Source organism: Lissotriton vulgaris, unplaced genomic scaffold (assembly GCF_964263255.1).
Source record: "Lissotriton vulgaris unplaced genomic scaffold, aLisVul1.2 SCAFFOLD_328, whole genome shotgun sequence".
Lineage (NCBI taxonomy): Eukaryota > Metazoa > Chordata > Amphibia > Caudata > Salamandridae > Lissotriton > Lissotriton vulgaris.
In genome coordinates, this window is record NW_028243607.1 from 30,683 (window position 1) to 56,970 (window position 26,288).

Genomic DNA, 26,288 nt, shown 5'->3' on the forward strand with positions numbered 1-26,288 from the left:
ATACTTTATTTGATAATTATTTTGTTGGTGCGAGTCAATGTGAAGACACTTATCGTATTACAGGGGGTTGGGGATTTAAAGGAGACAAAGATCCAATTTTTCCTGGAATTTATTTTATTTGTGGGAATAAAGCTTATTACGTGCTATATAGGTTTAGTTTTTCCCAAACATTTTCATGTGGATAGAAATGTAAAGGGTTCATTTGAAATTGGCAATCACCTGAAAAGATTTAGGAGAGAAAGCTTCACAGAAATAATGGGTGATATATTTGGTGCATTAATACCTATGGTAGGAATAACCCTGAATGCAAACAAAATTAGAAAAATGTCCACAATTGTGGATAGATTGTCAACAGACACTGCAAGTGGATTTCAATTAGTAAATACAGAACTTGTTGCCATAAGAACCATGGTAATGCAGGATCGTCTTGCATTAGACATTCTGCTAGCTAAAGAGGGTGGAGTTTGTGGAATTTTACATGTTCAACATTGTTGTACATACATACCTGATAAGAGTCAGAATATAGAAATGTATATAAAGAATATTACAGAGTTATATAAAGAGGTTGAACCTTTAGAAGATGAAAGTTTTTCAGAACGTTTGGGTAAAAGATTTGCAACAATTAAACACTGGTTTCAAGAAATTGGTAGTTCAATTATAGGCAAAATAGTTTTCCCTTTAATAGTCATCGCTATAATGACACTTTTGTTAAAAATTTGTTGCATGATACACAAGAGAAGAAAACACTTAATAGAAAAGAAAAGAATTTACAAACTGGGAAAAGAAAAAGAAAAAGAAATAGAATTAGAAGAGTTTCGGAGAACTCAATAAGAAAAATGCAGAAAAACAGATGAATCTAAAGTTTAGAAATACTAATATTAAGAAAGTCCAAAACATTATCAAGGGTTAAAAATGTATACATTTTTGGGTATTGTTTGGTGATTTTGAAATCACCAGATGAGGGAGTTGATGGAGCAAGGTGAAGAACAAAATTTTGTTCAAACTTGTGAAGTTAATCTCCCATAATGATTAATCAACTCAGTTTAAAAATGCAATCAACAGTACACGTGGGATAAACTAATGTGCTTTATGTTGCAAACGCAAAAGAAAAATAATAAACTAACCTTGTCTATTGTCTTTGTCAGTATTAAATGCGGCAGTTTAACTAATGGCCTGTGCTTATTATGTGTGCTTATGTTATGTCTTTTGTGACAAAAGCTCATGGTGTTCGTGCAGTTCCTGGAGGGAGAGTAAATATAAAGCTGCATATTTGTGCTTCTGCTAGGTAACACAATTAACAGGGTTAATTAGTAAAGGGGGAGGGTAACAGAATGGGTCTCAATTCTTTAATTAATTGATGTCTTGTGTTTGTTTAATAATAGTTTCCGAAGTGAGGCCTAAAAGATGATTCGAAAAATGGCTGACAGAGATGCAGACGTGAAACCTTGTCTAGTGTGGAGCCTTGCATATGGGTAGTGGTGGAGATTTTTACCGCACAAACATCATTAATTTAAAGAACAGTTCTTTGCTTGAATAGAATGTGCTCACGGAGAGAAGGCTCAAGGACAGGTAGAAAGTGTCTGCCAAGATTAGGAAGTAATGTTCTGAACTCGAGTGAAAAGTATCATTCCTGAGGAAACGGAGAAACGTGGAAATGAATAGACAATAGGGCTTATGTGAAGCCTGGACTTGGTCAAAATTCGGAGATGACCTAACAGTGGACTGACATGGGTCAGCCAATGAGAAGCCTGGATTTCATTAAAAGAATGTAAAATGTAGAAAGTTTAGATAGAAAGAAAGGTATAAAACCTGACATCATGGGCAGGGCAAAAACTCTTGCTTCCCAATTCCTGAATGACGTGACGTGCTGTTGGACTTTTGGCGCACGTAAGGACAGCAGACTTTAAATGATATTTTCTTTTTCAGGTGAAGTGAGAAATAGACAGGGAAATAGATTTAGGGAATGGAAACTGTTATTTTGCTAATAATTCATGTTACTGAATTTGCTTAAATAATGTCAGTCCGTTAATTCATTTCCTAATAAAATGCTGCTTTCTTATTTGAGAATAAAATAACGATTCTAAAACTTAAATGCTTTTCCTTATGAAAAATAAAGTTAATAAATTAGATTTGAAAAAGACAAGCTGGTCTTGTTTATTCATGGTCTAGTTTCCATCAGTTGATCTATCGCCTTGAGTGATTTGATTTTTAGGCAATAATATGTTTAAAACTGCAGTTGTATAAAATATTTTGTGAATAGGTTTTCTAATCAAATCACCTGATTCAGTTGCTCAAAAATTGTCTCGTTGGTGTTATGGGCCTGTATGAGTGTTTAATGAATAAAGGTGAGTATTGAGGTGTTAGGTAGCGTTTGTGAGACAGTTTTTCAATTGGAGCGCTGGATCACTCACTATACAAGTAGCATTTTATTTCTATTTCTTTATGTAGTGTGATGCCACAAATCTTTGATGAAATGGCTTATATTGATTCTGTAATTCTAAGTATTTTTTTCATTCTGTAATGACAAACGTAATATTTGAATAACTCTACAAAACTGAGAACTAAAAAAGTTTTTTTCATAATTGTCTAGGCTTTTTTGGTATGGATTTTCCCTTTCCTGTGAATCAACCCTCCTTAATGTTATTAAGGTTGGCATGTCGACAATATATTCCTGAGTATTCTCTTACTTTCGTTTGACCTTCAAGACTAAAATGCTCTTGATTGCTCCACGCTGCCTTAAATTTCTTTATTGTGTCTCCAGCATTCTGAACACGAGTTTGATGCACACTTTGTGTATGGCTTTAACCACTGACAGATTTGCCTTTTCCAGTACAAATGCAAACCATTTGGTTGACACACTAACCTGCAAAAAGATGCTTTTGGTGGCAATTGTCTCTGTTGAAAAGAGCCAAGTGTTAGGAAGTGCCCCTTTTTTCATCGTTACCTCCACTTTATGCCTGACACATGATGCCCTTTGACTTGAGGTGCCCTGGGTCCCTGCCACCAGGTTCTCAGGGCCTGTGTTCTTCTCAAAAGCTGTACCTTTGTATCCACAATAGGGATATCTCTGGCCACAGATAAGTCCCTGGTAAAGGGAACCATGGGTACCAAGGGCACTATAACCAGAGAAGGCCTCTAAGGTCTGCAGTACCTATTGTTCCACCCTTAGAGGTCCTGTACCACTACACTCACATAATGCCATTGCAGTCTGCGTGTTTAGGTGCAGAGAAAAGTGAAGAGGCAACATGGCACACATCCCTGTGCACCATGCCTACAATCCACTGTCTGTTGCCTAGGTAATGAACAATTAACAATGTCTCAACCAGTAATCATTTGGACAACAAATGCATTAAAACCAGAGACCAGAAAGGAATTGTAAACAAGTGGTAAATGTTGTTGCGGGATACAAGTAGCTATATCAGCACTACATCACAGTGTATGCATAGGTAACCCAATAGTAGGTATGCGCATTTGTGCTCTTGAAGGTGAACAACGCAGTGACACAAGGTAAGGTGAAAAAACAGCGTAAGCGGCGCAAAAATTTCAGATGGATTGGAGGTCACGAATACAGTAAGCAGTTAGTTTTACAAATCATTATTCAACTGCTTGAGGAGACCACAGTAACACCCACAATTTTGCAGAAGGGTCGACGACATTTCGATCTGTACAATTTTAGGTCATCATCAGGACCGGGTTATGTTGTAAATAAGGTGAGTGCTGGGGCGGAGTAGGAGAGTCCAGTTGAGAGGGATGAACCAAGTCAGGAGGATCCAAGCTGGCTCTGAGACGGATGAGATGAATCAACGCCAGGCATGAGTAATCCAAGGCGTTGCCTGAGGAGGATAAGTCAATTGTGGTGGGTGAGCAGTCCCAGGGGGTTGAGGTTTGCGGCGTGCGCGGATGGACATCAACTTTGGAGGAATGAATCTTCATGAATATGGGAGACTGCTAAGACCGGGAACAATCCTCCGGCATGTAGTAGGAAGACAAACCAAGCAAAAGTCTGGGAAGCGAGGGCGAGTGAAGCACGCAAGTATCAGAGCCCACGGTCGAGGTGCCCACACCACTACTTGCCCTGGAAGGAGTGCCTACCCTCCCTTTTCCCCCCTTTTTCACCGGGAGTACAACTGGATGCAACAAGGGGCACTCCTACACCATCGCATACCCTCCTAACCTCTCCAGGACCGCTGCTAAAACCTTAAAACATACCCAAGTTCAACCTTCACTTATGGACCTTGAAACTCTGAACCTCAGAGCAGTCAACATAGCTCAGAGCATACAAAACTCTGTTCTTGAACTGAAAAGTATCCTTAACCTCACGGAACAATCTATCTCGAGTATCAAGCTCTCCCAGAACTCAGTTCTTCCCCCATTAACCAAGCCCTTCCTTCAATCCTTGCCGCTGGCTTCCAGGCACCTTCGGCTTCGAAAGCATCTCAACTACCTCTTGGAGGACGAAACTCAAGCCCTCCACTTATCCTATATGTCCTCTCCTGATGCCCCCAGTCCTCCAAACAAGAAAGATGAATGCTTAATTCACACGGTTGCAATCAACTCTAATAGACCATCAACTCACCGTAACATAGGAGTAAACAGCAACAACTTAGAGCAAGTACCCTATCCTTCCTAACTCATAAGACATGCACTGACCCGCCTCTCTCTGGCCTCCTAATTAACTGCTGATCAGCAGCAAAGCATGCCTCCGACATCGCCGCTCTCATCCTGAGCCAAAAATCTGACATAGCAATCATTTCCGAATCATGGCTCAATGGATCTTCGTCACCTTACCTAGATTTATTGGTCCCTTCAAATTATAGCATTGTAAGGCTTGATAGGTGATTAACAAAAGGGGGAGGCATTGCTTGCACTAACGCTCAGACATCATCGTCACTGAATTTCACTCCGACCCCACTGACTCCTGCGAGTATCTTGCGCTCTCCATATGCAACGCCGCTACCCAGTTGTGCAAACTGCACATCTTCTACCACCCCCAGACAAGAATGACACCTTCATCGACCACCTCACATAAATCATTACAGCTAAGGTGTCCCCCACTCCAATGACATTTTCCTCTGAGACTTTAATCTGCATTGAAATGACCTCAATGGCCCTCAGGTTAACGCCCTCAAAGGCTTCCTTGCCGACCAATCACTTACTCAAGCCTGCACATTACTAACTCACACATAAGGCGCCACACGGGATTGGGTCATTGCTAAGGCAATGGATGTCAGGCTTAACACAATAAATCCATGCGGCTCGTCTGACCACAAAGCTATTATTTTTCTATTGCCTGGCACCCACAAGACAAGGCCAGCGCATCCTGTGTAACCTAAGCTCTGGCTCAGGGACACAAAGAACCGAGATCTCGAAAAGCTGGCTGCAGGTTGCGAGAATGATTAGCCCCCCAAATCTCTCAAATCTCTCAAAGGTCAACGACCTTACAGAACACTACAACACGACTATGTTTGAGATAATTGATGATCTTGCCCGCTAAAGCTAAAAAGATCCAGAGCCATAGAGAAAAAACCTTGGTTCAACAGATCCCTCAACAATGAAAGGAGAACCCTTGGGCTAACAGAAAGAACCTGGAGACGGCACCTCTCAGCCTCCCAACTAAAACTTCTCAGACAGATAAGAAATGCTTACAAGAGGAACATCCTCAAATCTAAAAAAGAGTTCTTTAGATCGGAACTGGAAAACGCTAAGAACAGACCTCGTAAGCTCTTTGAAATGGTCAAACACCAATCTAACAAACTGGCTAAAACTTCCAAAGAAACCTCAAAATACCTAATAACCTGTGAGGAGTTCTCCTTCTTTACAACCAAAATTGACTCCCTTGGAAAAGAACTTAATTCCCCCACCAACATCTGACTTCCTCCTTCCGGGTCCCATCTCTCCTCTCTTCTCCCCAGACAACACCTAAGAACCAGGCGCACTGGTCCAACTTCAAGTTATATGACAACCATTCCATCTCGAAAATTCTATTCCTCTTTAAATCCGAATAACCACTTTAATGACCCACTACCCTCTAGCTGCGTGGCTGCAACCTCCCAATTTATCATTCCCATTTGGACTATAATAATCAATGCTTACTTACTAAAAGGGTCCTTACCTGACTCTAAAAGTCGGTCAAGTCGTCCCCATCTTAAAAAAAACACCCTGAATCCTGCTACTCCAGACAATTTCAGACCAATATTCAATATCCTACTTCTAGCGAAAGCTCTGGAGAAATGTGTGCAACTTCAACTGAGCCAACATATCACTAACTTTAATCTGCAAGACAAATTCCAATCCGGGTTCAGGCCTGGGCCCAGCACAGAAACTAATATTCTTCATATCTGGATGATGCTTCAAGCCCTTGACCAAGGTAAAACATGTCTCCTAATTCTACTGGATCTATTCTTGGCATTCCTCACAGTCAACCATGAGAAACTACTTGAACGCCTCAAATTCAGGATTGGGAGTAAGGGGAACCACTCTCGAATGGTTTAGATCCTTCCTCCGGAACTGCACCCAGAGATTCTTAGTCAACAGTAATCTATCTGCTCCTTCTCCAATAACGATCAGAGTCTCCCAAGGATCAACTCTTTCCCCAACCCTTTTCAATCTCTACCTTGAACCGTTAGCTGTACCGCCAACATCTCCTTCCTCATGTATGCCTATGATACCAAGATCTACATCAAAATCTCATCTCTACAGGAGATCTACTCTTTGAATGAGGTCCTAAAGCTGGCTGTTCAATGGCATGCCTGCAACCAGCTCAAACTAAATGCGTTCCTTCTAATCTCCCACCCTAAAAGTAACACTGATATCCGGGAATGGACCAAGTCGGTCACAGCACTAAACTGCACATCGACCATAGTGGAATCTGCCAAATCTCTCGGAATAATCCTAGAGAGCAACCTGAATATGCGAGAACAGATCAACTCGATTGGCTAAAACTGCCAGGTTCACCTGAGCTACCTTTCCTTGATGACTCGAACCTAAAAAATGGCAGTCCAGGCATTAGTTGTCTCCAGAATTTAATATGGAAGCTCAGCCCTTCAGGCCTGCCCAAGATCTCCACAGCCCCCCTAAAAGCTTGCCTCAACGCCACCGCCTGACTCTTAACAGGCTCAAACATATTCAACCACATCTCACTGCATCTGAAGTCACTGAACTTGAAGCCAGATTCAACTCAAAGTGGCATGTACCACCCACAAAGCGCTACATACGAATTCCCCTGCATATCTCGCCCAGAAAATCATTGTTTCTGGAGGAGCCAGAAGTCCTGGTCTGCCAGAGACTTAGTGCTCCAACCACCTTGCTTCTGAAAGGAAAAAACATACAATTGTGCTTTCTATGGGGCTGTACCAAGAATTTGGAACTCACTGCCGTCTTTCATAAGAAGAATTCTCTCTCTGTCAATATTTATAAAAGAAGCAAAAACTTTCCTAATGGGCAATTTTCGCCCATAAATCATACATTGCACACTCCGCACAGTGGCTTTGCTTATTTTTATTGCCTATAGAGTTTGGAATTACTGGCTGCTATACATCTGGTATTCCCACAAATGTAATTGCTCTGCATTCTGATCTGAACATTGTATGCACTCTGTTATTCCCCAAATGTTTCACTTCCTTTACCCCTACTTATGCTTTTTTATTTATTTTTTCTTTGACTGTTTCCTACTTGTATACAATGTGATATCCCGGTAAAGCGCTCAGATACCCTAACGGGTTACGTTTGCGTTCTCTAAAACACTAAATAAATAAATTAAAAAGAAATTGAGTGAGAATTAGTTAGACTAACTAAGAATGAGTGAGACTAAGTGAGCGAGTTAGAATGGAAACGAGACAGAGTGAGTGAGTTAGAATGGGACTGAGTGAGGCCCCCTTAAAGCCAATTAGAAGTCAGGCCTGGAAATCGAGCTAAAGATTACGCCTCGCCAGTTTTAAAGACCACTAACCCCGTAAACGTGATCTGTATGTCAAAACATTCCACCACTTTAACTTTTTCAAATCCACTCCTGATACACAGGGACCACATCATCTCCAATTAAATGTAATGCATGCCAGAAACCACTGTTCTCTCATAGGTTACCAATTTACCTTGATATCATAAAATGGAGCATTGTGGTCCTCAACATGCTCCAAAAATTTGCACTATAACTCCTTCGGTGTGGAGGACGGCTCCAGGCTGTTCTACGGAGCCAGTGCTCATGTGCTGAGGATGGCTCCAGGCCATCCTAGCACATGAGGCAAGAGTTCCCACTTGTGCTCGCATCAGAGTGATTACCTTTCATTTAAAATAGCCACAGGAGCTTGGGAAAAGCTTCCCCAGCTCCTGAGTCCAATTAGTTTTTTTCTTTGAAATGATGATCGGGGCTATCAGTGCGCTGACGTCACTTCAGAGATTGTCTCATTTCACTTTCACTGCTTTGGTGCTTTGGTGCTCAGGGGGAAATCTCAGCCCTGAGCACTACAATAGACAGGAGAGGTATCATTGTAAAGGGGAGAATCTCCCTTTTCCAAAGATGCCTTTCCCTAGTGGATCCCTGCCTGGGGATAGACATAGGAGGGCAATCACCAAGCCAGAATCCACCCACTAAACACCCAGGAAATATTTTTTAGGGGGGGGGGGGCAGCCACCCCTGGTGATCGGCTGGTGCTCCTCCTCCCCATGCCCAAAAGTCTTGTAGCCCCCTATTCTCCCTGTGGGCAGGTTTGAGGTTCTTACCTCTTGGGAAAGTGGGTGAGGGTTGCCATGGCATTGGCCTAGTCCTACTCACTTGTCCATGGCAGATAGGAGGTATTTTCCTCCAATCTGCCCCTGGCAATGGGCAGAAAGTTCACTGGACCACCAGGGATTAAATTTGGAGGGGGAGACTGTCAGAGGATAATGCCCCCCACACACAGGCCAAAAGGTGCTTCTGTTCCCAGGGTGGCATGTTGGAGGGTTTTCCTTTCAATGTTGAGGGATTCGTTTTACCCTGGGTGGGGGCAGAAAGCCCACTAGACACCAGGATTGTTTTTGTGGAGAAATGTGTGGGATCGGTCGGCCTAGGAATTGGGACAACACGACCCCTCAAATGAACTGCAACAGTTTTTTTGCCCAACCCAGGGGGTAGATGAGAGGTCTTTCACTCCAATATGCCCCAGACAACAGAGAGTTTCTGTATTGCTACAAGGTGTAGGGATGGCCTGCCCACATACCCACACATCAGGCCTGGCCTCCACTTCCAATAAGACCCCAAAAGTCTTTCTGCCCCCTTGGGGACTAAAGCAACCCCATATTTTTGGCAAGAAGAGAACTTTTGATTTTGGATGCTTTATTTTTTTTTATTACATTCTAACACCCATTATTGCTTCTGAGCTAGCGAATCAGAGACTAACACCACGGGTAGCCTGGACTCTCAGGCACAACTGGCTGCCCTCGCTAACATCCACTCGGAGCTATGCACCAATCTTGCAGAAATACTGAACCCAGTTGCCAGGCTTCGTAAGCCCAAAAAGAGAAGAGTGACCTGGTTTAACGCCTCTTGCAGGGAAGCTAAAACCCTTCTGTTGGAATCACTGAAAGCCCGAGATATCCCAATCACAATCAGGGAGAGACGAGTAGCCCATAAATCTGCCCTCCACACTGCAAAAATAGAATGGGACGAGGAGAATTGGACAAAAATAACAGCCGCCCTCGCTTGCCAAGATTCACGGACCTTTTGGCAAATTGTCAGGCACGGCTCGGCTGAACCACTTGCAGCAGTCGAGGCCTGTATAGCACCATCTGTTTGGGAGGAACACTTTAAAAACTTATACCTTCCACATAGCAGTGATAATGGAAGCAGTGAACATGGTGGAGAGTCCCCCAACATCAAAAATAGGCTAACTGACATCGAGGACTTCACCTTAGAAGAAATCACCTAGGCAATTTCCTCCCTGTCTGCTGGTAAGGCGCCGGGCCTAGATAGGCTCCCAGGCGATCTTTACAAGCATGAACCTAATGTCTGGGCTCCCTATCTAGGGGTACTATTTAATTCTATTTTGAAAGGTTTGCCAATCCCTTCCACCTGGCCAGGGGCAGAAATTGTGCCAATTTTCAAAAAGGGGTCTCCCCTCCTTCCTGCAAACTACAGGCCTATAAGCCTAATCGATGTTTCTCAGAAACTCTTTTCCAAGCTCTTGCTAAACCGCCTACACGAGTGGATTAGGGACTATAACATCCTGAGCCCTCTTCAAGCAGGCTTTAGGGAGAAGGTCTCCACAGCGGACCAGGTCTTTCGTCTCGCCATGATACACTGGAAAACAGTACAACTGGAGGGTGGCAGCCTCTACACCGTATTTGTGGACCTGAGGGCAGCGTTCGACCTGGTTCCGAGGAATAAGCTGTGGGAGGTCCTTGATAATCTGGGGGTCCCTGAAGGTCTCTTGAAGATGATAATACGCCTCCACACTAGTAATTACGCCCAGGTTAGATGCGGCAGGATGGGAGAATTGTCTGAGAAGTTCCCCGTTGGCAGGGGGGTAAGGCAGGGTTGTGTGCTTGCACCAACCCTGTTTTGCCTCTATGTCAACGGGGTAATCTCCCACTTAGCGGGCGTAACTAACTCTGACGCCCCGAAACTGGCCGCCGAGAGGGTATCAGCCATCATGTTCGCCGACGACACACTGCTTCTATCTAAGTCGGCAAAAGGTATCCAGTGCACCTTTGATGGCTTTGTGGACTTTTGTGAGGCCCATGGATTAGAAATCAACGCCACCAAGACTAAATTCATGGTCCTCAACCCTCCACAGAAATTCCACTTCCGTCCAAGCATCTCACACACCAAGCTGGAAAGGGTAAATACCTTCGAATACCTGGGAATTGTTTTGAATGATAAATTTACCTGGAGCTCTCACTTGGAAAAAGCTGCACTGAAGTTGACCCAGCAGGCGGGAGGCATAATGAAGCTCGTGTCAAACAACAAATCCGCGGTCAGGCCGATCGGCCCCCCATTACAGATCTATAAATCCCAGGCCAAGGGGGCTGTCATCTATGGATCAGAACTCTGGGGCCACGAAAATACATCTAAACTGTTGAAGGTGGAAAATAAATTCATTCGTAACCTTGTAGGGCTACCACCGAGCACCCCCCTTGTCCCTCTGAGGATGGACCTTGGCTTATGCCCGCTCGATGAGGACCTGGCTCTACGCCCACTGGCCTTCTGGCGTAGAATATGGACAACCCCAGAATTGGCCAGTTACAGGGAAGGACTCCGGGAGATCCTTGCCACTCCTGGTGCCGGAAAAATCAAATGGCTCTACTCTATCAAGCTTGAACTGGAGGCTGTTGGCCTCTCAAATATGTGGTCTGACCCTCAGAACGTGTGCCACACCCTCTCTAAAAAGGATCTAGCCAGGTCATACCGAGAATCCAAACTTTCCCTGATTCTCAACCACCAACACCCCGGGTCCCTGACAGCGTCCTTTTTCTCTCATAAGGTGAACTACAACATGGAACCTACTCTAGACAAAATTTATCCCACTGTACTGAGAAAATTATATCTCCAGTGGAGACATGGCTCTCTCCCCATCAAAACTTTTACAACCAAATGGAACCTTGATCCTAGCAGTACATGTCCTGCTTGTAGAAACTCGGATGAAAGTGAGCTCCACATCCTTTTTTTCTGTCCAGTTTATCATGGGATCCGTAGGCACTGGATTCTCCCTCTATGCAGAAATCTGGGTTTTAAGAAGTGTCTGCCCGCTTACAGAGTCTTAAAAACTGACCTGTCAGACCATATTGTGTTCACTATGGCCAAGTACCTGGGCGCCCTTTGGTCCATTAGAAGGAAATGCCTCAAAACATAGACTGAGTACGGATCTGTTTTTACTATATGAGGATTCCTCTCTAGTACTGTTTTTATGTATTTTACATTTTATTGTACAAATCACTTGAATGTATTGTTTTATATGATTGACTTTTATGGTAAATATTTACCGAAATAAAGGTTTTTGAATTGAATTGCTTCTGAGATGTCCTACAGTGCCTTCAAGTGACCTCGGGCTAAACCCTGCTAAGTGTGACTTTCTAAAACAAAGCATTAATTTCTTTGAACAGAGAGGTTCAGTTGAAATGGCGACTCTGAATCCAGGCAAGGTCAAAGACAACAGACCTGTACTCCCACCAAATTTCTGTTGTGGCCACACAGTTTACAGAGTCGGGTGTTTCACTGAACATCTCAGGGGCTTGATCTTTTTGGGTATGTTAGTGGACATGTAAAAAGATGGTTCCTAAAGCTTTAGGGCAGGGGGTGTCAGAAGTGTTCAAATGTAATAGAACTGTAAAAACAAAATATGATTTAAGACTGTTACTGTAAGGAACAAGGTTGTCAACCAACCTCTTATAAATAGACTTTAAAAGCACGTTTCTATGTATCTGGAACAATCCAGAAGGCTCTGGAGCAAACAAGAAGGCTCTGGAAACAACCATTTATGTTGATTTATTTTGGTCATTTATAAAGCAAGCTTTCATCCCATGTGTATTCTAGCGCTGTATTATGCAACTACGGACACATAGTCCAGAAAGAAATGGTGTGTCCGTGATTAAGCCAGCATGGACAGTGGATTTGTTTAGGCTGTTTCTGCACTTTTAGGCGTGTTCTCCTCTTTTCCGAAGGGCCATGTTTTAATTCTCTTCCTGAAGTGTAATAATTCCCCTGCCTGTCTCAGGTTTTCTACTCTTTTGTGTAGAGTCATATTTTAAGTCTCTCTCTCTGAAGTGTAATAACTCCTCTGCCTGTCTCTATGTGTTCTACTCTTTTGGGTAGAGCCATGTTTTAAGTCTCTCTTTCTTAAGTGTAATAACTCCTCTGCCTGTCTCTATGTGTTCTACTCTTTTGGGTAGAGCCATGTTTTAAGTCTCTCTTTCTTAAGTGTAATAACTCCTCTGCCTGTCTCTATGTGTTCTACTCTTTTGGGTAGAGCCATGTTTTAAGTCTCTCTTTCTTAAGTGTAGTAACTCCTCTGCCTGTCTCTCTATCTGTTCTACTCTTTTGGGTAGAGCCATGTTTTAAGTCTCTCTTTCTGAAGTGTACTAACTCCCCTGCCTGGCTCTGCGTGTTCTACTCTTTTGGGTAGAGCCATGTTTTAAGTCTCTCTTTCTGAAGTGTACTAACTCCCCTGCCTGGCTCTGCGTGTTCTACTCTTTTGGGTAGAGCCATGTTATAAGTCTCTCTTTCTGAAGTGTACTAACTCCTCTGCCTGTCTCTATGTGTTCTACTCTTTTGGGTAGAGCCATGTTTTAAGTCTCTCTTTCTGAAGTGTACTAACTCCTCTGCCTGGCTCTGCGTGTTCTACTCTTTTTGGTACAGCAATGTTTTAAGTCTCTCTTTCTGAAGTGGATTAACTCCCCTGCCTGTCTTTGTGTGTTCTACTCTTTTGGGTAGAGCCATGTTTTAAGTCTCTCTTTCTGAAGTGTACTAACTCCTCTGCCTGTTTCTATGTGTTCTACTCTTTTGGGTAGAGCCATGTTTTAAGTCTCTCTTTCTGAAGTGTACTAACTCCCCTGCCTGGCTCTGCGTGTTCTACTCTTTTTGGTACAGCAATGTTTTAAGTCTCTCTTTCTGAAGTGGATTAACTCCCCTGCCTGTCTTTGTGTGTTCTACTCTTTTGGGTAGAGCCATGTTTTAAGTCTCTCTTTCTGAAGTGTACTAACTCCTCTGCCTGTCTCTATGTGTTCTACTCTTTTGGGTAGAGCCATGTTTTAAGTCTCTCTTTCTGAAGTGTACTAACTCCCCTGCCTGGCTCTGCGTGTTCTACTCTTTTTGGTACAACAATGTTTTAAGTCTCTCTTTCTGAAGTGGATTAACTCCCCTGCCTGTCTTTGTGTGTTCTACTCTTTTGGGTAGAGCCATGTTTTAAGTCTCTCTTTCGGAAGTGTAAATATCTTCCCTGCCTGTCTCTGCATGTTCTACTCTTTTGGGTAGGGCCATGTTTTAAGTCTCTCTTCCTGAAGTGTAATATCTCCCCTGGCTGTCTCTGTGTGTTCTACTCTTTTGGGTGGGGCCATGTTTTAAGTCTCTTCCTGAAGTGTATTACCTCCCCTGCCGGTCTCTGCGTGTTCTACTCCTTTGGGTAGTGCCATGTTGTAAGTCTCTTCCTGTAGTGTAATATCTCCCCTGCCTGTCTCAGGATTATTAGGAGTTCTTCCCAGAGCCGAGTTGCCTCGGTCATGAATGCTCTTCCTCCAAATCTAGTTTTGTTAAACCTGGACCTGCTTGCAAATTAGCTGACGTAGATTTCTTTTGTAGGCATGCCAGTTAATACTATCTTATAAGGGGGCTGGCCCGAGGAAGATCGGAACTTCCAGAAGCAGGGTGTTACAATAATCCAACCATCTCAGGATTACACTTCTATCCACTAAAGCTCTGGACAACATTGGGGGCATTGGGGAGTATCTTGAGTAAAGCACTGATGAGGGAGAAACAGATTCCAGACGTTTTATTCACTTCAGTTTCTAGGCTGAGTTTTTTATCAATGATTACGCCCAGATTTTGAACTGTCTCTGAGGGTACCGGAGGCTTGTCTGATCATATGGGCCATAACTTAGACGGAATGGAGAATAGAATTGTTGTCGCTGGGCAGCATAGAATCTCTGTCTTGTCACTATTAAACTGTAATGTGCTTTCTTTAATTCATGCTGCAGCTCTTTGCATGCATTCATGAAAGATATCGAGTAGTAGTGATTGATCTCCATCCAGGGATACATTGCGTATCATCGGCATAGCTGACAAGATTAATTATGTGTGACTTGATGATTGAGATTAGTGGGCTCCTGTACAGTATGGGACTGATTGCGATCCCTGTGGGACGGCATGTTTAATGTTCCTTTATTCACTTTGGGAGCCTGGGAGGGCCACAGCCTTCTGTCTATTAGACATATAGGATTGCAGCCACTTTGCCACCGTGCCTCTCACTCCAACTGTGGAGAGTATATCCAGGCGAATATCATGGTTGACCATATCGAAAGCGGCAGACAGATCCAGTAAAACCAGTAGGACCGTGTGGCCTTTGTCTGCTCACATTCTCAGTTCATCCATGACTGTCAGCAGGGCAGTTTCTGTTCTATGCCCTGGTCGCAATCCAAACTGCTCATCTTCTAATAAGTGGTTGATTTCTAGAAATGTGATAGTGGCAATCAATCAATTAATCAATCAGTAGATCTGTGGAGCACTTCTTGTCACTCTTGAGGGTACCCAGGTGCTGGCAGGGTCCAATTTATCAGCCGAATAGTCAGATCTCCAGGGACTTTAGGTGCTCTGGGAGAGATGGGGAGGTCCGGAAACATAAGGGTTGCTCACTCCATGTCTTCTCTGATAGGTAGGAGAAGGAGCGACCTTCACATCTGCTAAGTCAGGTGAGGGATAGAGAAAGGGAAGCAGAGGCGAGGTGTCTCGATTGGCTGATGGAAGTTCAGGCAGTGGTTAAAGTAGGCAGGCCCACAGTTGTGCAGGTCCTTGTAGGCATGGGTCAGGATCTTAAATTGGCATCTTTTCTGTACCGGATGCCAGTGGAGTTCCCTGAGGCGAGGCAGGGGTTGATGTGGGTTCATCTAGGGAGATCCAGGATGAGTCTGGCTGTGATGTTCTGTATGGTATGTGCTTGTCAGAAGAGGTGAGCTGTGATCCCTGCAGAGAGCATTACCATAGTCCAGCTGTAGATGAGAGCCTGGGTGATGGTGAGTCTTAAGCTTTGGGGTAGCTGCTGAGGATGAAGAAGCAGGAGGAGACAGAGTTGACATGAGTCATCATCGTTAGCTTGTTGCCCAGAATGATGCCTAGGTCCTTAGTGTAGTTTGTGGGGGTGGGAGGAAGTTCAGGTACTAAGGGCCACCAAGATAAGGCTCATGGAGAGCTTTTGTTTCTGAAGATCAGTAACCCTGCGTTGTCCGTGTTGAGATTCAGTCAGTGTGCCTTCATCCAGTTAGCAACATCTGTCATGCAGTTGAGGAAGTTGGTCTTGTTGGTGTCTTGGGAGAGGGAGAGGATGAGTCGTGCGTCATTGGCTTAGGATATGATGTTGAGTCCGTGGGTTTTGAGAATGCTGGCCAGCTATGTCATATAAGTGTACAAGAGGGTAGTGCTAAGCGAAAATTATTGTGGTATTCCACAGATGATTTCTTTGAGCTCAGAGGTGATGGGAGGGAGGCAGACTTTTGGTGTTCTTCCAGTGAGGAAAGAGGCGATCCACCTGAGAGCCGCTCCTTTGATGCCTATGTTGTGCAACTTTGTGATGAGTGTGGTGAGAGACCGCGTTGAAGGCTGCTAAGAGATTTAGGAGGATCAGAGCCACAGTTTCTCCTATGTCAAGTATGGCTCGGATGTCGTCGGTAGCCGCAATGAGGGCTGTCTCGGTGCTATGGTTGCTGCAGAATATGGATTGGGAGGAGTCAAGTAGGAGGTTTCATTCCAGATTTGAGGAGAGTTGTTGGTTGATGGCTTTTTCTAATACTTTGGCAGGAGAGGAAGGAGATCAGTCAGTAGTTGTTGAGCTTGTTGGAGTCTGCCGATGGTTTCTTTAGTAGAGCGTTGACTTCTCCGTCTTTCCAATCCTCAGGGAAGGTGGCCATGGCAATTGAGGTGTTGAATAAGGTGGTGAGTACACAGCTGCTTCTGACTTAGCCTAGTTTGAAGATGTGGTGAGGTCATGGGTCGGTTGGGGCCCCTGAGAAAACAGAGTTCATGATGGAGGCGGTGTCCTGTGGGGCGAGATGGCTCCATTCAGTTGGTTGGATGTCTGTGGTGGTAGCAGGGTCAATGTGCTGCTGGAAGTTGGTAACATTGAGCTTGGCTGTTTCTGTAGATGTTGTCAATCTTGTTGTGGTAGAAGTTTGCAAGGTTGTCACATAGGGGGAAATGTTATTTACTGCAGGTGAGGGGCTGGAGAATTCTTTGACAATGTTGACGAGTTCTATGCTGTTGGTATTAGTGGCAGTCATCTTTGATTTTAGGACAGTTTAAATCCCACTCTCTTGGACCGCACCATTTGCTTGCCAATCGGAGTTCCAGTGAACACATCACCCATGTTTCTCCCGCCGACCGATCTTACCTCTGCATCCAGGAAATCTTCCTCCTCTGTGAACCTTGCGCTTCCTGGAGAGCGTTCTCTGCGATGGGAGCCTTGCGCTTCCTGGAGAGAGCTCTTGACGATCTGCACGAGATAAAACAGACAAGAGACAGCTAAGTATATTTAATGTTTACCTCATTAATGCGGACATACAAGTCAGGAATTTGACACAAAGGAATCATGATTGAGCATCGGTAAAAGAAGTTGGTGGACACAAGTTCAAGATAAATGATTATTTATTTTGTGACTCAGGCAAACTGCACTAACTACTACTGGACTTACATCTCGAAGCTCCACTCCAACTTAGTTAATTACATTTTTTGTAAGCATATCGATCAATAAATGGATAGATAACTGTGCAAAAAAGTCATTACTACTTTCCATATCTATCGATGAGAATTTTGAGTCCGAATTTAACATTTCAACAACTATAAGAATGAACTTAATGAATTGACTGGATAGTTGGATTGTTTTCTCAGAGAGGCAAAGTATAATAGCTTGACAACACATTCTCACCTCATGTTCGTTAAAGACATATTTCAACAATGATTGCCACTCCTGTCGCAGTCAGGGGCAATTATATACAATAGGTAGTAGTGTTTCATTGGGAAGACCACATAATCTACAACTGTACACTGACCAATTTTGTAACCATGATGGAGTTTCGTCCTTTGTTGGGTATCAACCAAATCTTAGCCTAAGAAATGTATCTTGTGTAAATGGCTGTAAGTAAGAGAGTAAGTATGGGTGGAGCTCGATTTTACTAAATAAATTGATGACCGACCAGGCATGCCTTTTAACTGCAATGGCCTCCGTAACCAATAGTAAGGGTAAGAAATTCGTCGATCGATTTAATAAATATTTGAGGGGGCGTGGCCAAGATGGCGGCGGAGTAGGGCGCCTTTCCGAGCCGCTCCGGCGCTGATCCGGCAAAGCTTCTAATAGCACGGTCCTGAAGGAGCGGTCCCGCTTCAAAAGTGGTGGGGAAGTCTACCTGACGAGGCGGTCTGCTTTGATGCTGTCGCTGGAGCGGTGAAGCCCCGAGATCGCCCTCGAGATCGATCGACCTCTGCGGCCTGTGCAGCCCCGGCCTTTCTTGATCTCAGCGTCCGGTGTGGAAGGAGGGCGGAGCCCCTGAGGACCCGCCTGGAGACCCCGGAGCTAGCGTAAGGTGGAGGGACGCGTGGTATCACCGGGGCGGAAGGTCTAGCTGCGGACGTGGATTGGAGCCACCTGGCCTGTGAGGTGCTGCAGAATTGCGGGGCTCGGCGGGAAGAGCCCCACACTGGTCGCCGAGGGGTGGCACGAGACTTCTGAACGCCAGGGGCGGTGGTCCTGGGCAGTAGCGATTTCCCTGCCCGAGCCCGGAGGCGGTGAGCGGCACCGGACCAGCAGATCCCGGCAAGGCCTGGGCCACGTGTGGATCGGAAGAGGTTTGGGGGACAACGACAGCACTTGTGCGTGGCCGCCATTGGACTTATGCTCGCCTGTGCACCTGTGAAGCCCACGGCTCGTACTGCTGGACATGTGGAGCCCGACATATCGGCAGTTTCAGGGGGACTGCGGGCTATAGGGTGAGGCCTGGCATTCGATTTCATAGGCACCCGCTCTAGCCTGGGCCGAGCGACAAAGCCCGCCATCTTGTTTGGCCACGTGGCGCTTGGTCGGGACTCTGTGGGCCACCATGTCTAATGCGCAACGCAAAAGGGGCCCAGGAAAGGATAACGCCCTGAAATCCTCCCAGCAGCCGGCGTCCCCTGGAGCTAGTGGGTCGTCGAAGCAGTCGGATGATGAAGCGCCGGCGACAAAAGCCTTTATGACTGAACTTTTTGCCTCCATTAAGGAGGATATCTCCGAGCACCGAGCGCAATTGGCCTCCGATCTGAGGGAGGTGCGGAGAGATGTAGACGGCTTGGGCGAGAGGGTGTCGACCCTGGAAGACCATAATCTAAGTGTGGCCAACGACGTGCACTTGCTGCAGCAGGATATCATTCGCCTCACCGAGCAGAACCTGGACTTACAGACGCACACGGAGGATTTGGAAAACCGTTCCCGCAGGAATAACATTCGTATACGGGCGGTGCCATGGGATGGTGAGGCAGGGGACCTGCGTGGCTATGTCCAGGAGTTATTCCTCCAAATATTGGATGAGGAGGATACTAAGGAAATCCAGATGGACAGAGTGCATAGAGTGGGGCTGCCCAGGCGCGGAGGGGGCCCCCTCCCCGATATCCTTGTGTGCGTTCATGATTTCCAGGTTAAAGAGCGGATCCTCCGCAAGGCCAGAACAATCGCATCGCTGCCATTCCGTGACCACCGCCCCCAACTGTACCAGGATCTGGCGGCCTCCACCCTGCAGAAACGAAGGGAGTTCCGCCCGGTGACTGCATTCCTGAGAGAACGGGGCATCGCTTATTCCTGGGGACATCCGTTTCGGATCATCTTTCGGTGGCAGAATCGTCTCGCGCAAATCCGCACCCTTCAAGCAGCAAAGGAACTTCTGGGCCTGGAGGATGTGCCGCCCTCACAGGCCGCAACTGCTTCTCCGTCTCGGAGGCGCCACCGTTCATCTTCCTGGCATAGGGTGGGTGCTTCACCTGATCGACGGCGGCCGGACCTCTCTACCAGCCTGCAGGAGCGGGGCAACGCTGTGGCGTCGGTGGCATCGGCCACACTAGCTGACACGCAGCAAAGCTCCGGAGCGGCGTGACCTCCTTATCTTGATGGATCGGCGCCGGAGGGGTTCGGGCCTTCTGGTTGGGGGGTTTGACAGTACTCTTGGAGGAGACACCCTCAACTGTGGCCATGGGGGATAGTGTACTAGTCCCTCCGGCCTGCTTCCTGGAAGGAAGGCCTCTTACGGACTTCGGCCTTCTGGACATGATGAGTACTGTTTTTGTATTTATATTTTTGTTTCTGCTCTTGTTTATGGTTGTATTTCGATTGGGGCGGGGATGGGAGTTGGGGAGTTCGGGGTGTTGGGGGGGGACCCGTGACGGTTGGAAGGGGGGGATGTTCGAAGTGTGGCTGCGGGTGTGCGAGTACAATAGCGTTGTGGTTGTCATTGCGATGGTGGATTGGCGAATGCTGGTCATTTCTTGTGTGTGGGCTGGCCTAGTTGTGGGGAGGGGGACACTTGGCGTGCTGAGAGCAGTTTACTGGATTCATCTTTGTTATGCCGATTAGCATAGGGACGTGGAATGTTAAGGGCATGAATTCGCCACAGAAGCGGCAGAAGGTTTTGAAGTATGTAGTGGACCACCACCTTGATGTTGTTGGGCTGCAAGAAACCCACTTAGCGCGGAAAGATGAGATGCGGCTCCGCCATAGGGCCTATCCCATTATTTATAGGTCTTCCGCTGCTACGAAACACAGGGGAGTGGCACTCCTCTTCAGAGCTGCGCTGCACTTTCAGCCTGTGGAGGTCCGTCACGATAAGGAGGGCCGTTGGCTAATGGTCAAAGGACTTATACAAGGTCGATTGTGCACCTTCGTGGTGGTGTATTTACCCAATGCTGGTCAGAATAAGTATCTGCAGGATCTACTGGTGAAGGTGGGAGACTTTGCAGAAGGGCACTTGTTCCTGTTGGGGGACTTCAACTTGGTGTGGGACAGGGATCTGGACAGCTCAGGGGGACACAGGGCGGGTACAGGGGTGTTTTCTGGTTCCACACAGCAAGGGGTGGGGGAGCTGGGACTAGTTGATGGCTGGCGTTTTTTCCACCCTACCACGAAGGACTATACATTCTTCTCACACGTGCATCACTCCTATTCCTGTTTAGATTACATCTTCCTTAGTCAGTCCCTACGCGGGAACGTGTTGGATGCCGCTATTCTTCCGATCTCGGTGTCGGACCACAGTCTCTTGGTGCTTAATCTTCGATGGTCGCCGCCTGACGCTTCGTGTCGGAAGTGGTATTTTCCAGCGTCGGGGTTCAGGGACGATGTATCTAATCAGGCATTGCGCCTTGCTATTTGAGAATTCTTTGACCTCAATCCTCCGTCGGACACCTCACTGGCGACCACGTGGGACGCCTTTAAACCTACGATCAGGGGCACATGCCTGGGACTCAACTCGCAGATTAACGCATTGCGGAGGAAGGAACGTGAGGCCTTGGAGGCTGAGGTGGTCGAGCTCGAGCGGGCTCACAAACTTAACCCCTTGAGAGTGACCCTTCGACCGTTGACGGCAGTACGGGGCAAATTGAAGGCACACTATGCCAATAGGGCCGAGCTTACTCTCCTGCGATTGGGGCGTCAATCATACTCTTGCGGCAACAAGATTGGCAGACACTTAGCGCGACAACTGCGGGATAGGAGGGAGAGGGAATACATAGGGGGGGATCAGAGATACCGCGGGAGTGTTACACCATCGCGACGGGGCGAAGGCGGACATTTTTGGACGCTTTTACGCCGAACTGTACACGGGCGACGCCCTGGATGCTGAGTCACAGCGGGAGTTTCTACAACATTGGCCGTTACCACGGGTCTCTAGGGAGTGGAACGACTTGTTAGAGGCACCGATCTCGAGGGAGGAGGTTCTTTCCGCCATCAAAAATTTGAAATTACACAAGGCCCCGGGTCCGGATGGGTACACAGCGGTCTTCTACAAGACATATGCTACTGAGTTGTGTGACTTTCTGGTTACCCTCTTTAATGCTATGGCGACGTCGGGAATGAACGAGGGGACACTGGCGGAGGCGGTGATTACGGTCTTGCCGAAACCAGGGAAGGATCCGGAGCATTGTGCTTCGTTTCGTCCCATAGCCTTGCTTAACATAGACGCGAAGCTTTATTCGGCGATTCTGGACGGCCGTCTCCAGGATCTGCTACCGGCGATCATACACCCGGACCAGTCTGGCTTTATTAAAGGCCGCCAGACTCACGACAATACCCGTAGAGTAGTTCACCTTATCGAAAAAGCAGACAGGTTCCGCATCCCGGCAGTGTTGGTGGGTCTGGACGCGGAGAAGGCCTTCGATCGAGTGGATTGGGGATTTCTGTTTAATACATTGCGAGCATTCGGCTTCTCTGATAGATTCATTACTATGGTGCAGGCGAACTTCTGCAGCCCACGTTCGAGGGTGGCAGTGAATGGCCACCTGTCGGCCTTTTTCCCACAATCGCGGGGCACCAGACAGGGGTGTCCCCTCTCCCCCTTGTTATTCGCGCTCAGCATTGAACCCCTGGCGATGGCGGTGAGGGAACACGAAGGTGTGAAGGGCATACCATTTACGGGAGAGCAACACAAAATTTCCCTCTTCGCGGACGATGTCCTGCTTTCGGTGGCTGATCCTGCTGGTTCTCTACCTTGTGTTAGGGATATTTTGCTTGAATTTGAGGGGGTGGCTGGCTTTAAGGTAAATTATGTCAAGTCTTACATTTTGAATTTGACCTTGTCGCAGGCCGATGTTGCTCGGGTGCGGGCGTTGACGCCATTGGCTTGGGCCTCGGGCTCGATTCTCTATCTGGGAGTTCACCTGACTCCTACGGTGGGTAAGTTATTCGCGGCCAACTTCCCGCCCCTGCTGGCAAAGACGCGGGCGGAATTGGAGAGATGGAAGCCTAAATTCCTGTCCTGGTTAGGTAGGGTGCACGCGATTAAAATGGTCCTTCTCCCCAAATACTTGTATCTGTTCCAGGCCTTGCCTATTCCGCTGGATAACACTTTCTTTTGGCAACTCAAAACGATGGTCTTGAAATTTGTCTGGCAAGGGGGCCGGGTGCGTCTGTCATTCGCAGTCCTGCGCCGGCTGCGATCAGAGGGCGGGGTTGGTCTTCCGGACCTGCACCTCTATTATAAAGCTGCCCAACTGAGGGTCATGGTGGAATGGTCGCAGCAGCTCTCTGAGAAACATTGGCTGCATATGGACCGAAGCGTGGCGGGTCGGTCCATCTGGGATTTAGCCTGGAAGCCGAAGAGAGATCGCCCGTGAATGCGTACCTCAGTACTCCCACGGGTACTACACTGAAGGTGTGGGACACTTTGGTTGGCGATGAGAGGTGGACGACCTTCCCTTCTCTGTTCACTTCATTGCATTTCAACCCGGCCTTCCCGCCGGCGCTTGACGAGGGGCCCTTTGACGCGTGGAGAGAGGGTGGGTGCAGGGCGCTGCTCCACCTGTTTCACGGCTCTGATCCTTTGACCTTTGCTAATTGCATGCGGGATTACCAGGTGCCGCAAACTGATAGATACAGGCATGTCCAATTACTACACTGGGCCACGTCACCGGTAGTGCGGGAGGCAGCCACGAGGCCCCCTTCAAAATTCGAGGCTTTTTTGCTAAGGACGTCCACCATGAAGGGAACCATCTCCTTCCTATATCAACTGCTGCTTCAATCTGAATTGTCACCTAGGCCGCGCTATATGGAGCAGTGGGAGGAGATGGTGGGGAGGGATATCACCGATGGTGAATGGTCGGCGCTGTGGAGGGATCTGACCCAATTCAATCACTTGATCCACTTAAGGGAGGCGCATTTAAAGACTCTCATGCAGTGGTATATGGTTCCGGCCCGGCTCCATCGTATCTACCCGGCTACCTCAGATAGGTGCTGGAGGGGCTGTGGCCTTCTGGGGGACTTCCGCCACATTTGGTGGGACTGCCCAATCATCAGACCATTCTGGGATGAAATTCTTTCCCATATCAAGGATATTCTGCGGTACCCTATTGAGAATTCTCTGGCCTTTGTGCTCCTGGGCCTACGGGACCCCGGTCTTGAGCACCAGACGCGCGCGGATAAGAAGATCCTATGGCTGTGCTTGGGAGCAGCCAAGCTTACGCTGGCGGCGGCTTGGAAACGGAAGGAGGCACCGGCGATCTCCCTTTGGCACGCGAGGCTCTGGAGGCTTCTGAGCCTGGAAAGGATGGAGGACATCTTCCTCGGTAATTACAAAAACTTTAAGCACGTATGGGGCCCCTTGGTAACCTTTCTATCTACTGGCCTGCCTTCAGCGGTTTGCCCAGCATCATTGAGAACCTTACATCTCTTTCAACTTTAGTGTGCCTGCTGAATGAATGTGGTGTGTGTGTGTCGCCGTCACGGGTGGAAGAGGGGGGGGGGGGGAAAGGGGAGTTGTATTTTTCTTTCTTTTCAGTGCTGCACCCGGGGCACCTACTTCAGCGGACGGTGCATTTTTCTGTTTCTTGGACTATTAGTAGACCTGCTTGAAGGGACTATTTGATTTCGTAAAGACTCAGCTCCTGAGGGGCAATTTATACGGCTTTTCCTTTTCTACGAATGTACAGACTCATTGCCTGATCTTTCTCTTGGCATTGTAGCACTGCCTCCGTCTTAATTTGCCTTATTTCCCACTGTGTGGGACCATGTGTGACGCCCCGGTGCGGTATATTGTGTTTTCTTGCCCTTTTTGTTCAAATGCAAAATAAAAATTTTACAACAAAAAAAAAAAATATTTGAAAACAGTTTTATTTCTATCCAAATGACCAAAAGGCTGGAGGTTAAAGGTAAGTAAGCTCTCTGTTAGATAAGATCTACAAACACTTGTATAGTCATATTTTATAAGCTCTTGCCAACACAGATTTGTAAGAGTGCCGGGGCCAGATAAAAATAACAAATATAAGCATTTTCAAAAAGTTGATCGTCTCACTAGAGTTTGGCTGGTCAGACCGAACTCCAGTCGGACATTAGCATGTCCAGTATTTTCCAGATTCTTAAAAATTGACTTAATAACTTTCATTTGTAAATTGTCAAGAATTTTGGAGTCCTTACCTCGGAACATTACTGACCCACAGGCTAGAGAGGGGATCATCTTTGCCTTCATTCTTTAACTAAGTGCTCATGGCTAGGACATAAAATCTTGTCTCAAAGTGTTCTAGAAGTAAATGAAAGTGCTATGGCTTTGGCCTTCAAATTAGTAAAATCATATTAAAAGATACTCTATCATCAAATGTGATTCCTAGGTTCTACTGATTCAATCACTGACCCATTAGTTTTCCATACTCCCATACCAAGTATAAATAAGCCTGTCATCATACTTTTTCTTGTAATATTCATTTGTAGGCTAGTAGCAAAAATATAATTGTTAAATGAATCTATCAGTAGGTGTAAACCTATAGCAGTATGACTAAGCAATATGGCAGGGGCGGTGGGTGACATTTCAAAGTGGTGGGGCGCATAGTGATGTGCATACAGCACCATAGCGAGCGAGCGCAGCGAGCGAGCCTGAACCCCAAAAGGGGGGTTTGTGGGGATTACCCCCCCAAGAAAATTTTGAAAAAAAAGAAGAAAAATCGTGCATTTTCAAGCAAATTTGAGAAAGCAGGAAGGTTAATAAAGCAATTGGGAAAGTGCAGTTATTACATTAATCGATGGCATAACATAGGTAGCAGCTTATTCAATATAACCACAGAGCTTCATACATTTCGTCCTATTACGCTCAGGTGCTGAATTCAGACTATAAGACTTTCATGAAAATCTCAGCTCTAAGAGTAGAAGAAGTTGCACAGCAGTTGGGAAACAGCCTTCACAAAGCGGGAAAAATGAGAGGTAATTACTTGAAAGCAAACTGAAAGCAATGCATCAATTAGTAACTTAAAGCAATGCATCCAGCAAAACAGTGCATGCAGTCAACCATACAAAAGTAAACTAAAGCAAGTGTGAACCTGTGAACCTTCACTTTGAAAGCAGGGTGCTAGTCAACAGGCCAGTCACATACATTTAAACTGAAGAAGAGTACACCTCAGCATGCAGGCACCAACATAAAAGCACCAAGCTAGTCAAACAGTTTAATGAAAGAAAAATGAAAGCAATACTTCCAGTAAACTAGACAGTGACTCAAAAAGTAAACTGAAGCAAGTGCACACTGAAATGAATGCGCAGTCATAAGTCAGACATTCACATAAAAGCAACTTACCAAGACACCTAATCAATTACATGGGAAAAAACTTGAGCCAACGCACACAGAAAACCAGACCACCGCACCAAAGCATCCCACTCCTGATCGGATGGCAGCTGTGCTCTTAGGGTCACCTCTCAGTTTTTTGGCAGGGTTGAGCACCCCCCAGTTTTATGCCCTGTGCGCCTGAAGGGGAGACGGGCAAAAGGGGTCATAATGGGACATCTGGCACAGCCACTTTGTAATCGAGGTCACCCACCCAGCTCAAGGCTGAGTTACAGGCTGATCTTAAATCTTTAAACAACCACAAGGGTCTCCAGCTAGTTGGTTTTGGAGCCAAAAGAGTCCTC

At 46.4% G+C, this 26,288-nt stretch overlaps 1 protein-coding gene across 1 annotated transcript in view; it reads right to left on the minus strand.

The window, feature by feature from the left end:
• Positions 1–16,902: 16,902 nt before the first annotated feature.
• LOC147668282 (E3 ubiquitin-protein ligase TRIM39-like) overlaps positions 16,903–26,288 on the minus strand; it is a 175,297-nt gene continuing 165,911 nt past the window's right edge. The window contains exon 5 of the mRNA XM_086948633.1: positions 16,903–17,165. Coding sequence (XP_086804759.1) covers positions 17,060–17,165 — 106 coding nt within the window. The 3' untranslated portion in view covers positions 16,903–17,059. The remainder of the gene's footprint in view (positions 17,166–26,288) is intronic.